Source organism: Herpailurus yagouaroundi, unplaced genomic scaffold (genome assembly GCF_014898765.1).
Source record: "Herpailurus yagouaroundi ecotype Mexico unplaced genomic scaffold, PumYag 250, whole genome shotgun sequence".
In the NCBI taxonomy this organism is placed as follows: Eukaryota; Metazoa; Chordata; class Mammalia; order Carnivora; family Felidae; genus Herpailurus; species Herpailurus yagouaroundi.
Window position 1 is genome coordinate 2504311 of NW_024412467.1, and position 15142 is coordinate 2519452.

The 15142-nt window shown below is 40.5% G+C and overlaps 1 protein-coding gene across 2 annotated transcripts; it reads left to right on the top strand.

Moving 5' to 3' along the window:
- Window positions 1-51: 51 nt before the first annotated feature.
- TDP2 (tyrosyl-DNA phosphodiesterase 2) lies at window positions 52-14811 on the top strand. 2 transcript variants are annotated; one of them, XM_040460298.1, is made up of 7 exons: window positions 52-256; window positions 336-421; window positions 3953-4126; window positions 4795-4886; window positions 6581-6699; window positions 8408-8578; window positions 13660-14811. In XM_040460298.1, the coding sequence occupies exons 1-7, from the start codon at window positions 92-94 to the stop codon at window positions 13939-13941; spliced, it is 1089 nt and encodes a 362-aa protein (XP_040316232.1). In that variant the 5' UTR covers window positions 52-91; the 3' UTR covers window positions 13942-14811. The 2 variants fall into 2 exon arrangements, with proteins under 2 accessions (XP_040316232.1, XP_040316233.1); XM_040460299.1 differs by lacking the exons at window positions 52-256; window positions 336-421 and having other exon boundaries at window positions 3642-4126; window positions 8408-8590.
- Window positions 14812-15142: the final 331 nt, after the last annotated feature.

The following is a 15142-nucleotide window of genomic DNA, read 5'->3' on the forward strand; positions in this document are numbered from 1 at the left end:
GGCGGAGCGCGTTTCCCGCCGGGCGGGTAACGCGAGTGCGCCGGGGCGGCAGGCGCCTGCGCAGTGCCCGGCGTCGGCCCCCGGCGAACGGATGGAGGGGCCGAGCGGCTCGGAGGTCACGCTGGAGGCGGACCGGGAAGAGGGCGAGCCCGAGGCGAAGAAGCGGCGGCTTCTCTGTGTGGAGTTTGCCTCGGTCGCGAGGTGCGACTCCGCCGTGGCTCAGTGCTACCTGGCCGAGAACGACTGGGAGATGGAAGTAGGCTTCGCTCCTCTCTCCCCCCTCTGTATCTCGGCCCGGGGAGCGCCCAGGTCCCACCGCTGTGTCTGTTTTTCAGAGAGCGCTGAACTCGTTCTTCGAGCCGCCAGTGGAGAACAGCGCCTTGGAAAGCCGCCCTGAGACCCCGGCAGGGCCCGGGCCCTGGTGAGTGAGCGCCGGGCGGGTTCCTCCGAGGCGGTGGGCGGGCGCTCCGGGGGAGCTCGAGCAGCTGCCTGCGGGCGGAGATGCGCCCCGGCGGCGCCCGGGTCCTGGTGAGTGTGCGCGGGGCTGGCGCGGAGCCCCCGGGGAGGGGCTCATGCAGGTGGTTGGGGTGCTGATGGCGCCCCCGCCGCGGGGCGAACGCGTCACCCCGACGTAATGTAGTCCGGGAAGGAAAACTTCGAAGCTTCCTTTTTGATTCGAGATCTAGGAACTGTGTGAGAGGTTCGAAATAAATGAATGAGGCAAAATCCTCTGTTGAAGAACGGTAACTTGGAAGTCTCCTGGCTTCCGGTGCGGTTTATCTACGTAGTTTTTTTTTTTTTTTTTTAAGGCACACCCGCCTTGTAATTCCACTGCTTGCCTCCCCAATTCCAGCCCTGCTGCCCTTCACGTCCAGGTGCCTTACGCATCCCTCCAGGTTGACCGCTGCCTATCCTTCCAGTTTTGTCTCCTCTCACCCTCTCTTTCTGACCCCACAAAAACTTAACAGGCATATCAGACTTTCGTTTTCTCCAGTGGGCCGTTTTCTCTTTTCAACCTTCGTAAAGATATTTATGACCTCTGCCCTGAACCTTTTCTTGGACTCTCTTCATGCTAAGTAGTATTTACCGTAAGGCCCGTCTTACCTCCAAGAAACTTTTCCTCTTAGGTAATCTTACAGCATCCTGCAGGATCCCGGTCATAGTAACTAAGTTCACATTCTAATTGCTACTTAATATTTTATATCTCCCACTAGGCTCCCCATTTGGTGAAGCCCATATCTGTCTTATACGTTGTTAATCTTAAGTCTAATTAATTAATCTAAGTCTAATTAATACTTAAGTCTAAGTAATTAATCTAAGTCTAATACAATATTTGGCATGTAATAAGCTCTCCATAAACATGTATAAAGTTCTCCCCGGTATGTGAGCAGCTGGTAGAGTTAACTTCATAGTGAAGACACATTTCTCCCGATCATCTTTTCGGCTGCACCAGTTTCCAGATGTGATAATTTCATTAGGCTCCTCTATCTGCCTAGCTTCTTACTGGGGGAATTGTCCACCCATCCACAGTGACAGAGCTGTGCCTCCCGTGTTGTAGTATTCACCTAGCCCAAGCTGGCCAGCCAGATCTTCTCTCCTGGGATTTCAAGATTAGGATAAAGAGAGTTCAGTCTAAATCTTCCTGTGGAGCTGGAACCATAACGTTGCTAACTTCGAACTTGTGCAGGAAAGAGGAGAAGGCTGGTTTGCAAGAGGCAGAATGAGGCTGAGGGAAGTTGAGTCAGATGGAGAGAAAGCCTTGATTGAACTTCCTTAGAGACAGCTGCATTCCAGAACCTGGCTCTGTGGCATGTTTCTGTTTCCTTCTAAATTCCTCTGGTGTGCTCAAACCAGCCTGAGTTAATTTATGCCATTTAGAATCTAAACTGTAACCAATAAAGAAATTGGAACAGAGGCACTTGATCTCAGGGTGGTGAGTTCAAGCCCCATTCTGGGAGAGAGAAAGGGGGGGGGGGGGCAGAGAAAGGGAGAGAGAGAACCCCTAGCAGGATCCCTGTGGTCAGCACAGAGCCGCATGTGGGGCTTGAACTCACAAACCGTGAGCTCATGACCTGAGTCAAAATCAAGAGTTCGACACTTAACTCTGCCACCCCGGCACCCCTAGAGCACGCAATTCTTGATCTTGCGGTTGTAAGTTCAAGCCCCCATGTTGGGTGTAGAGATTACTTAAAAATAAAATCTTAGGGGCTCCTGGGTGGCTGAGTTGGTTAAGTGTCAGACTCTAATTTCAGCTCAGGTCATGATCTCGAGGCCAGTGGGATTGAGCTCCACGTCGGGCTCTACTTGGAATTCTCTTTCTCTGCCCCTCCCCTGCATGTGCACTTTCTCTCTCTCTCAAAAATAAATATTAAAAATAAATAAAATAAATAAACATTAAAAAAATAAAATCTTGAAAGCAGAACAGAGGAAGTGGATTCCCTAAAATAGTCCCTCAAAAATGTGAAATCCAGCTGAGTAATGGTGGAACGGAAGGGCATTTGGAGTCCCTCTCAGAATTATAAATTGGGATTTTGGTAGCACAATTGGTGAAATTTGAATAGGTCTTAAAATTACATAATAATGTATCAATGATAATTTTCTGACCTTTAGTAATGCTTGGGTATATATGTAAGCCTGTCCTTGTTTCTGGGAAATACATACAAAAGTATTTATGCAAACATTTCACAATAAAAAGCAAAGCAAGTAAATGTTAAGTAAGTGAATGGTAATGTTTGTGTGGGTGAATGGTGAAAAGAATTCTTTTTACCCTTTCTAATGTTTTACTGAAAGTCTGAAATTATTTAAAAATACGTTAAAGTATTGTTAACTTGATTTATTGTGGTTACTTTACAGTGGTTACAAATACTGAATCATTATGTTGTGCAACAATTAATATCATGTTATATGTCAATTATATCTCACTAAAAAGTTTTAATTAAAAAGTTAAAATATTGGCATTAAATTTATTGAAGTTATAAATATGAAAACCTATTTCTGAAATTTATGTATGGCATGTAACTGCTTAGCAATCAACTTTTAATAATGGTTTGTGCCTCCACTCAAATATCTGGGCCTTGATGGAGGTGGTGTGAAATGGTTTCTCAGGACTGCGGACTGGAGCTTATATGTTTGGCCTCTCCAGCATGTAGTGTCTCAGACTTCTCATGTGGTATCTTGCGAGAGAGCGTTCCAAAAGGCTCGAGTGAAAGCTGCAAAGTTTCTTATGACCAAGGCTCTGAAGTCCCAGGACATCCTTTCCATCCTATTCTGTTGGTCAAGCAAATCACTAAGGCAAAGATTCAGGGAGAGAGCTGTTGGACCTCCCCTTTCAATGAGGGGGTAACAACACATTTGCAGCTGCTATTCACAAAGAGATCTTACTTCATAGGTTTCCTCTGTGTCATTTATGATGTAAAATAAACCCACATTTGGAAATCTTATATTGCTCAGTCTGACTTTAGGTCATAGTTTAAAAAATCATTTTAGGAGTGCCTGACTGGCTCAGTCAGTTAAGCATCTGACTTCAGCTCAGGTCATGATCTCGCCATCCATGAGTTAGAGCCCCGCGTCGGGCTCTGTGCTGACAGCTCAGAGCCTGGAGCCTGTTTTGGATTCTGGGTCTCCCTCTGTCTTTGCCCCTCCCCTGCTCACGCTCTGTCTCTTGCTCTCTCAAAAATAAATAAACATTAAAAAAAATTTTTTTTAAGTCATTTTGGTGACATTGAGGGATATTGAGTTGGCTACAATTATATAAGTGAACAATATTTAGATAACAATAAGAATCTTTTTTCCGCAGTTGTATGGCTTCTTCTCTTATATAGACAGATACTTTTAGGACTCTTAAAATTTATTTATCTGTAAAATGAGGGCTACAAATAGTTAGAAAATAATTTCAAATTAATCAGTTTATATAGATGATTTGCAAAGTTGTGTTTCATTGTGATCTTGCCAGTGTTGATCTAACAAATGAAGAAACAACAGATTCCATTAGTTCTAAAACCAGCACATCTGAAGGTATTCAGCAAGAGGATGGCAGCACGTTCTCTTTCATTACCTGGAATGTTGATGGATTAGATCTAAACAATCTGCAAGAGAGGGCTCGAGGAGTGTGTTCCTATTTAACTTTGTAAGTATTATTACTTAGATTTAATGGTAGCATGATCATGTTTTTACCATCTACAAAAAGGGTAAAGGTCAAGGTTGTGGGCGTTGGCATCAGATCTGAGTTCAAAACCCAACTCTCCAAAGACGCATGTGAAAGAGCGGAGAGTGATTGCCTCTAGGTGTGGGTGGGCAGGGGAGGGAATGCTGATTTTTGTTAGCAGCCTTCTAGTACTGTTTTCCTTTCTAAACCTGTATGTAATTATTGCTGTGAAAATAAAATTACCAAGGTCAACTGTATCTGCTACACACTGGCTCTGTGACCTTACATAATCACTTGTGAGCTGCTGAACTTCTCTGCAGTTCAGTTTCCTTCATCGTGGATAATAACTGGTGAGGATTAATAACTTTTAAAGCATCTCATGGGCCGTTATTAGGCTCTCAGTACACTGATTTCTATTATCTATGATTCCACTTCTTTCCAGTTTAAAGTGTTATGTATGTTTTTCTTTTTTAATTTGATGTTTACAGTGTTTGTTAAATGGCACAGATCTTTCTGATTTTATAATTCTCAAAGGTCAGTGTAAAGATTGAATATTAGATCTCCTAGGGGGCAGGATATTTTGCTAATCTAAGCGGCAGCACATGAAATAGTTTACCTGGTATTTATCATAAATTGCTGTTTTGAATTAGGTATAGCCCGGATGTGATATTTCTCCAGGAAGTCATCCCCCCGTATTGTAGCTACCTAAAGAAGAGAGCAAGTAGTTATGAGATGATTACAGGTAACACTTTTCGTCTTACTGTCTTTGTCTCTGGAAAACAGTCAGTGAAAGAGGTAAATCAAAAGTTAGCCCATAGGAGCACACACAGGAAAAAGCAAAAGTAAGTATGAGAAAAGTAAGCCAGATGCAGGGTACTAGGAAAACTGTAGGAGGATATGTTATACATCTTAATATATGTGAAAAGTGGTGGTTGAAATGGATGGTTTTTCAGGAAAATATAAATTGCAAATATTTGAGACCTTGAGTAGTTTTTTGGTAAAATAAATTTATTAAATTGAAGTGTGATAATTGCTTTTTCAAAAACTCTATTCCTTTTCATTGATTTTTGTTTTTTTCCTAGCTTTTTTGCCCTGAATAGTTTTTTGATTTTCCATCTATTTTGTTCTTAATGAGTACATTTAATATACCAAACCAGCTACATTCCATGATATTTGGCTAAATCGTGTGTTTTCTTTGACTTTCGTTTTTACATAGTATGTAATTGTAATTTTGATTTATTACTAAATTCACAATTGCTAAGCAGAGGGTTCTCTCTCAGTCTCTGTGTTTGTCTTTCTCTCTGTCTTCGTTGGACAACTTTCCTGCATTCTCTTCGGGATTCTTTTTGACTTTCTTCTGTTTTGGATTTCTTGTTTTCTGAATCCCATGCTTTCCTCCTCCTTGGTTTTCTTCCTCGTTTTATTAGTCTGTTTTTGATATATTGTGCTGAACACGTGGTAGGAACTTTCAAACTGGAGGATTCTGGTAAATTCAGTTCTGGTAAATTCTTTTCCTCTTCCTCTTCTTCCCTTCCTCCTCTGTCCCTTTTTCTCTTCCCTCTCCCCCTCCCTTTCCCCTACCAGCTTGCCCCCTTGCTTGCCAGGTTTCTAGTCCATGTGGCTGTTGTTGACCTTCTCCCTCCTTTTCTTCCTCCCTTCTCTCCCTTTCCACTTTTCCTGGTTTTTCTCTGTTTAGATAAACCACTTCTCGCTTCTTCAGCTACTTTGTTTTCTGAAAAACAGTTGGAAGCTTTTATTCACTGCCGCTCTACTTCTCTTCTCACAACTTTATACCTTTCTAAATTTTTTATTCATTTATCATTTTTCTGGTGCTTCCAGAGTAAGAAGTAAATCCATGTCAGTTTGCCTCAGTGTAAGTTTCATCTACTTTTTCAGAAATTGCTCAATTTTTTATTTGATACTGGCATCATTAACTATTTTTAAAATTTCTTTTTAATGTTTATTTAATTTTGAGAGAGAGAGAGAGAGAGCACTTGTGCAAGGAGGGGAGGGGCCGAGAGAGAGGGAGACCCAGAATCCGAAGCAGGCTCCAGGGTCTGAGCTGTCAGCACAGAGCCCGACGCGGGGCTTGAACTCATGAACCACAAGATCATGACCTGAGCTGAAGTCGGAGGCTTAACCAACTGAGCCACCCAGGTGCCCCCAGCATCGTTGACTATTTTGGGCACTTATGTGAATTCATTTTCATTTTTATATTTCTTCCATACATCAAGCTACATTTTGGGAAGGGGCAGGTAAACATAGGGACTCGATTGGCCATCTTCAGCTGTGTTGAAATAATAGTTTACTTTGAAGATTCATACCCATTTAAATATCTGTACTTACTTGTTATAAAATCTTCAGCAGGAGAACTTGGGATAAACTTGGGATATTCTTGACTTCTCAGCCTAAATTCTTTTCCACAAACATTTGAAGGTCATGAAGAAGGATATTTCACAGCTATAATGTTGAAGAAATCGAGAGTGAAATTTAAAAGCCAAGAGATTATCCCTTTTCCAAATACAAAAATGATGAGAAACCTTTTGTGTGTGTATGTAAGTAATTTTTAAAAATTGACTTTTTTTTTTTTTTTAACTGGTTTCTTACAGTTCCACTGTGGTATCTTTTTTTTAAAAAAAAAATAATCCGCCTTTATAGAAAATTTTCTTTTCTAAATTCTTTTAAATAGTCTTAACACTGTAAACTAAGTTTTTACATAAATTACAAATATAAATTTGTGAATATAAAACCCTGATCCATTGGATGTTTTCCAAAGAATATTTAAGAATTTAGAGCTGCTTGTCTGGGTAGAGCCAGGTAGAGCACGCAACTCTTGATCTTGGGGTTATAAGTTCGAGCCCCGTGTTAGGCAGGGAGCCTATGTTAAAAAAAAAAAAAAGAAAGAAAAATGGAATAAACATAGTATAAATATTTAGAAAAAAGAATTTACTAACATTCCACATTTACTTCCTAAAGTGGTTCTTTTTTTCCTAAATGCATTCTACATGATAGTGTACCGTACTCTGTAAGCCTTACAAGAATGAATCCAAAGATCTTGCTCTTGTAGCATTTATAGATTAGCAAGAGAGAGATTGTGTTGTATAGTAACTAAAATAAAGGAAAAGCATAAATGCCACTGGAGGAAATGTAATGCTGACCATGGGAGTTTAGAGATAACCTTAAGCTAGATCGTTTTTTGTTTTTTCATTGAGATATAATTGACGCAACAGTATACACTTCCAGGTGTACGACATAACGATTCGATATTTGTATATGTTGTAAAATGATCACCGCAGTAAATCCAGCTAACAGCTGTCCCCATATATAGTGACAACATTTTTGTGTGTGTGTGATGAGATCAGCTAGGTTGTTCAGTGAAAGTTTCATGAAGGAAGTTGTATTTGAATTGGGCCCTGAAAAATATGTCAGAGGTAGGCGTTAAGAACAGTCCAGGTGGCAGAACCACCGTGAGCAAACTTTTGCAAATTGCGCATTGCAGGATGTGTGTGTGTACATAGGTCTATGTGAGAAAGAACATACAGGAGCGAAGATGAGCCTTGTATTCAGTTGGACATAGATCTATATGAGAAAGAACATACAGGAGTATACATAAGCATTGTATTCAGTTGGGTGTAGACGGCATGAAAAGGGGTCGTGTGACAAGAGATTGGTAAAGTAGGTTGGATCCAGGTTACAGAAGGTCACGAATACCCAGTATGAAAGAATTTGGACTTGATTCTGCGGGCACTTAGTGTGAATAATGACAGAGCCTGCATTGTCGGTATCTAAGTAGTAAATGATTTTCATTCATTCATTTAACTGATCTTTTTCGAGTGCCTATGTGCCAGGCTGTTGATAATAGCAGAAAATAAAAGAACCATCTTTGCTCTCAGATGACTCATGACTTTGTAGGAGAGAAATCACTGTGCTGTAATTCAGCCTAGGGAACTTTAAAAACAGTCTTTCGAGTATGCTATAGGAGTATAGAGGAGGGAGCCACTGTCTGGGGATGCTGAGGAAGGATCACAGGGGAGGTGACATTTGAGGTAGGTCTGGAAGTACTAGTGGCTGTTTGCTAAGTAGTCTTCGGGAGCAGGATTAGCACTTTATACCTTGACCTAGAAAGATGAGCACAATGCTGATTATATAGTTTTGCCTTAGCAAATACATACTAATGAGCCGAGTACTTGGCTGATTCTGTTCTCAAATTTCTGCATTAGTGGTTGGTGAGTAATTTTAACAACTATATTTATCCTGTTGCAGGCAAGTGTGTCAGGAAACGAACTTTGCCTTATGACTTCTCACTTGGAGAGCACCAGAGGGCATGCTAAGGAACGAATGAATCAGTTAAAAATGGTTTTAAAGAAAATGCAAGAAGTTCCAGCGTCAGCTACAGTTATATTTGCAGGAGATACAAATTTAAGGGATCACGAAGTGAGTGACAAAGTATGTTCTGTGCTTCTGGGCGCTACTGCTGTGGAGACTAATTTGGGTTTCTTCTGACCAAAGCTGTTAAAATGTGTAAGCGGTCTTCTAGGTGCAATTCAGCAAATACTCACTTAGCCTGTGCTGTGAGCCTAGCGTTGCAGAAGCAGGAGGAGCCCTTAGATTATTGGGAAAAACACAAATACTGCACTTGAAACAGACAACACAAAGCAATACATGTTGATTAAAAAGAGGGGTATAGAGAAAATAATAAATCAAAGTTTAGAAAAGATCCAGTTTATCTGCTGTGTCTCTAGCTGCAAGATGAGAAGAACAGAAAGATTTGACCATCACAGTTGTCCCTACTTCTCTTCCGGTTTTCTTTTTTCAACTTTTTTTTTTTTTTTTACTCCCTTTTCCTGGTGCGACCGTGCCTAGGTCTGAAACGCTGTCCTTTCCTTTAGTTCATTTGAGACACATTGGGATTTTTCAGGGCCTCTGTAGACTTAGATCATATTAAATGGTAAGCCGGCCTTGCCTTTTCCCCCAACTCTGGCTGAACGCATATCAGATTAGAAGTGTTCATTTCACTGCTGAACGCTCCAGGCGTGGAGGAAGTGAAACGAGCAATGAAACCATGTCAGGACTTACTTCCAAAGTGAGGGCAATACCCTAAATAAAGAAGGTGGTGCTCTACTTCTCTTTGTGATTTTGTGTCCTTGTACACAGATTATAAAAGAAAATCAGATGGTCTATTGGACTATTTGCAAATCAGTGACTTCATGGTAGCTGTTTTGTGATACCTGGTTGATCGGGTTAAAAGAAAAATCCTGCTTTTCAACAAGTGTTGGGAAAACTGGAAATCCACATGCAAAAAAAACACTTGGATCCTTACTTTATACCCTATACAAAATGTGTTCAAAATGGATCAGTGACCTACAAGAGCTAAAACTATAAAACCTTTAGAAGAAAACAAAGGGGAAAAGCCTTGTGATACTGGATTTGGCAACGACCTCTTGGATGTGACACCAAAAGCATAGACAACAAAAAAAAGATGGCCTTCATCAACATTAAAAACTTTTCTGCATCAAAGGACACACAGATTGAAAAGGCAGCCCATGGAATGGGAAAAATGTTTTGCAAATCATGTGTCCGGCAAGTGAGTAATATCAACATAATTAATATTGATATTATAAAAAGAATTTCTGCAATAAAGAAACAACCTGGTTTAAAAATGAGCAAAAGACCTAAATAGACATTTTTTCAAAGAAAACCTACAAATGGCCAGTGAGCACAAGAGAAGATGCTCAGCGTCACTGATCATTGGAGAAATGTGAATCAAAGCCATCACGAGGTATTACTTGACGTCTGCTGATATGAGTATTATCAGAAAACCAGAGAATAACATATTGGCGAGGGTTTGGATTGGAACCCTTGCGATGGGGATAAAATGGTAGAGCTGCCATGGAAAGTGGTGTGTTAATTCCTCCAAAAATTAAAACCCTTTTCATGTGGTCCAACAATCCCATTTCTGGGTATATACCCAAACAAGTAAAAGCAGGGTCTCGAAGGGATATTTGTACACCTGTGTTGATAGTAGCATTACTTTTTTTTTTAAGTTTATTTATTTATTTAGAGAGAGCAAGCACGAGCTGGGAAGGGGCAGAGAGAGGGAGAGAGAAAATCCCAAGCAGGCTCCATGCTGTCAGCGCAGTGCCTGACATGGGGCTGGAACTCACGAAGCATGAGATCATGACGTGAGCTGAAATCAAGTCAGCTGTCTAACCAGCTGAGCCACCCAGGCACCCCTATTGCAGCATCATTCACTGTAGCTAGCACCTAAGTGACCATTGACAGATGAGTGGGTAAACAAAATGTACATGCCTACAGCAGAACATCGTTAAGCCGTAAAAGGGAAGGAGACACATGCTGTGGGATGGATGAGTCCTGGACATGCTAGGTGAGGTAAGCCAGTTACAAAGAGGACACATTTTATATTTTCTCCTATGAATTTCCTAAAGTAGTCAAATTCATACAGAAAGTAGGATGGTGGTTGCCAGGGACTGGGGGAGGATGGAATGGGTAGTTAGGATTTAATGGGTATGGAGTTTCAGTTTGGGAAAATGAAAAGGTTCTGGAGCTGGATGGTGGTGATGGTTGCACAATTATGGCGATGTACTTAGTGCCATGGAACTGTACACATTAAAATGGGAAATTGCACGTATGCAGGCCTACCTCGGAGGTGCAGGTTCAGATCCAGACCCCCACATTAAGCTGGATATCGTAACAAAGCAAGTCAAATGAATTTTAGTTTCCCACTGTGTGTACAAGAATTATGTTTATACTGCTGTAGTCTATTTATTAAAAAGAAATGTACTTGTTAAAAAGGTATGTACATTCAAAAGCAATGTACATACCTTAATTAAAATTATTTTATTGGTAAAAGATGCTAACCATCATCTGAATTTTCAACCAGTCATAATCTTTGTGCTGGTGGAGGGTCTTGCTCTGATGTCGGTGGCTGCTGGCTGATCAGGGTGGTGGTTGCTTAAGGTTGGGATGGCTGTAGCTATTTCTTCAAATAAGACCATGAAGTTTGCTGCCTTGACGGGCTCTTCCTTTCACAATTTCTCTGTACCATTGCTGTGCCTTTTGATAGCATTTTACCCACAATAGACCTTTCAAAATTGGAGTCATTCCTCTTAAAGCCGGCCACTGCTTTATCAACTAAATTTACATAATATCCTGAGTACTTGGTTGTCATCTCAACAGTTTTCACCGCGAGTAGATTCCATCGCAAGAAACCACTTTGCTCCTCCGTAAGAAGCACCTCCTCATCCGTTCAAGTTTGGTCCTGAGACTGCAGCAATACCATCCCTTATTCAGGCTCCACTCTAACTCTAGTTCTGCTGTTTCCATCACATCTGCCTTAATTTCTCCACAGAAGTCTTGAAAACCTCAACTCCGAGTCACCCGTGAGGGTTGGAATCAACTGTTCCAAAGTCCTTCCTGTTCATGTTGACATTTTGACTTTTTCCCGTGAATCATAGGAAAATCTTCCAGAAAGTTTTCAATTGATTTTGCCCAGATCATCAGAGGAATCACTGTGTATGGCTGCTATAGTCTTATGAAAGGTACTTCTTAAATAATAAGACAAAAGTGGAAATGACTCCTTAACCTGTGGGTTGCAGAATGGAGGTTGTGTCAGCAGGCGTGAAAACATTTATCTTCCTGTCAATCTCCACCAGCTCTTGGGTGACCAGGTGCATTGTCAATGAGCAGTAACATTTTGAAAGGATTTTTTTCCTGAGCAGTAGGTTTCAGCAATGAGTAAACCATGTTGTAAACAGATGTGCTGTCATCCAGGCTTTGTTCCATTTGTAGGACACAGGAAGAGTAGATTTAGCCTCATCCTTTTTTTATTAAGTTTTTAATTCCAGTATAGTTAACGTACAGTGTTATATAGTGTCAGGTGTACATTATAGTGTCTCAACAATTTCATACAGATTTGGCATAATTCTTAAGGGCCCTAGGATTTTTGGAATGATAAATAAGCATTGACTTCAACTTCAAGTCAGCTGCTGCATTGGCCCCCAACAAGAAAGTCAGCCTGTCCTTTGAAGCTCTGAAGCCAGGCCCTGACTTCTCTCTAGCTGTAGAAGTCTTAGATGGCATCTTCCAGTAGAAGGCTGTTTTGTCTATGTTGAAGATTTGTTTATCATAGCCACCTTCATTAATTCTCCTAGCTGGATCTTCTGGAGAACTCGCTGCGGCTTCTGCCTCGGCACTTGCTGCCTCCCCTGGCACTTTTATGGATACCGTGTCTTTCCTTAACCTTTACGAGCCAACCTCTGCTAGCTTTAAACTTTTGCAGCTTCCTTACCTCACTCGGCCTTCATGGAATTGAGAGTCAGGGCCTTGCTCTGGATGAGGCTTTGGCTTAAGGGAATATTGTGACTGATCTATCCAGACCATTCAAGCTTTCTCCATGTCAGCAATAAGGCTGTTTTGCTTGTTATTCCTGTGTTATCTGGAGTAGGGCTTTTAACTTCTTCCAAGCACTTTTCCCTTGTATTCACAATTTGGCTAAGGGGCCTAGTATTTGGTCTGTCTCAGCTTTACATATGCCTTCCTCACTGAGCTTAATCATTTCTAGCTTCTGATTTGCAGTGAGAGACAAATGACTCTTCTTTTCACTTGGACACTTAGCGACCATTGTACGTTGATCAAACAGCCTCATTTCAGTATTGTGTCTCAGGGGAAAGGGAGACCTGAGGGGAGAGAAGAGGTTATGTGGAGCAGGGAGAACACACGCAACAAATATTAAGTTCACCGTCTTCTATGGGCACGGTTCGTGGGATCCCCAAACAATTAACGGTAACAGCAAAGATCCCGATCACACATCGCCGTAGCCGATGTATAATAACAAAGTTTGAAATGTAAACATCACCAAACCTGACATGGAGACGCACTGTAAGCAAATGCTGTTGGGTAAATGGCGCTGATAGACTCGCTGCCTGCGAAGTGGCCACACACACCTGCTGTTTGTAAACCAGTATCTGTGAAGTGCAGTAAGGTGGAGGGCGATAAGAGGAAGTATGCCTGTTATTTTATTTACCACAATGCAAAATCTTTAAATCCTGGAGTGTGAATAGAAGGAAGAATTGATAGTAAATTTCAAATGACACTGTGAAGGCAGCTCACATTATTGGATCATATAAATGGGATATGTCTAAATTTATACACTAGAGTAACAGTTTTGCCTACTTTTTACTTGTGTTCATTTTAAAAAAAATAAATAGCAATAACCGAGGCTATGGGCTTGCAACCTTCTAAGTTTTGTCTGATATCCGAAGTTAGGAGTCTATGACAGAAGAGAAGGGGCAAATTTCAGATCTCTCAGGCTATCTTGATTATTTTTATATTACCTACTTATTACTGTACAGCAAAATATTTTTTAGAATATATATCTAGTCTTGCATTAATTTATGACATTCTGATTTGAAATGTTGGTCTTAGACATAGAAAAAAACCTTTTTAATTTAGGAGAAGAAGGACTGAATCTTAAAGAATTGTCTTTTTCTTTTCAGGTTACCAAATGTGGTGGTTTACCCGGCAACATTTTGGATGTCTGGGAGTTTTTGGGCAAACCTAAGCATTGCCAGTATACGTGGGACACACAGATGAACTCTAATCTTGGAATATCTGCAACTTGCAAGCTTCGTTTTGATCGAATATTTTTCAGAACAGCAGCAGAAAGTGGTCATATTGTTCCCCACAGTTTGGACCTCCTTGGGTTGGAAAAACTGGATTGTGGTAGATTTCCTAGTGATCACTGGGGTCTTCTGTGCAACTTAGATGTGATATTGTGAAATGCCTTTCAAATAAGAGTTTTGCATCTTATGAGTAATTTCATTCTGGGTTTTTCCAAATGTAATTTTATCTGTCTGGAAAGGTAGGCTTAATAGGGAGGAATTAATGTACTAGATCACTGTAACAGAAGAAAACACTACTGTGATTTTATTTTGTGGACTGTGTCCTCATATTTCAGAAGTAAATATTGATGTTTATTTACATTAAAGCTTACCTGGTGTTCAGAATATGAGACTTCTTCATAAAAGGCCACCAGGACCGTTGGAGTTTTTCATAGTGCTCAGGGTTACCAGCTGGTTCTCAAGCAGGGCCACGTCTCTATCTGGGCTAGCCTTTGTAATTTGTTGATTTTTAAGATCAGGCACCAGAGAGTTTATATTTTAAGTAAATCTTTAAAAATAAAAGTAAGAGGTTATTGAGTTTGGGGGATTGGATCTTTTCATTATGTTTTAGAAATTCAGGTAATTGTAAATGAAAAAGCCATGATTATGTACGTTTAAGTAGATGATAGGTATCCCACCATAGACTTTGTTTTCGTCAGCTAACAGTACATATTTGCTAAGCTCTAAGTGAAACCTTAGGACTTGAAATTTCTCAACTTTTTAAAATTCATGTTTGTCAACATCGCCATTTGTGTTGCCAACAGAGGCAAAGTTAGACCTGATAATGATTAAAGTCAGTTTTATAGCTGCATCGGACCGGATATCTTTTCTAAGAGAAAAATGAATGTGTAAAGAGAAATCAGTTTTTAGTTTTACTTATAAAATTGAATTATTTTACAGGAGAGGGATAAGGAGCACTTTTAACTGTGCTTTAAAAAACACTTTTAAGAGAAGTGTACTTTAAATAAAGAATTATACTTGTTTATAGTTTTAGTATGCTTTTGTGTCCACGATGGGATTGAAGTTTTTACCTGCTTCCTATTTTTTACTCTTCCTGTTTCTGACTGCTGCTACTCACCTCTCTGAGAAAGAAAACAGCTTCTATGAAGCTTCTTCCACCAAGAACTACCAAGCACACGTTGATGTCCTCAGTATAAAAAAAGGAAAGCCAGTGGGAATGATTAGAATGAAAAGTCACAGAGCCTCATTTTCAGCAGGGGTATCAAAATTAACAACCAAACCACCTGATAAAAGACAAACTGAATTTATGCATGATATTCTCTTTGTAGTGACGATGGAAAGGAGTTTTATATGTTAC

Excerpts from the sequence above, each read along its gene's own strand:
- TDP2 (XM_040460298.1), top strand. The coding sequence starts at position 92 with ATGGAGGGGCCGAGCGGCTCGGAGGTCACGCTGGAGGCGGACCGGGAA. Across the intron at positions 4,887-6,580 it reads TAGTTATGAGATGATTACAG|GTCATGAAGAAGGATATTTC; the intron begins GTAACACTTTTC and ends AAACATTTGAAG. Across the intron at positions 6,700-8,407 it reads GAAACCTTTTGTGTGTGTAT|GCAAGTGTGTCAGGAAACGA; the intron begins GTAAGTAATTTT and ends ATCCTGTTGCAG.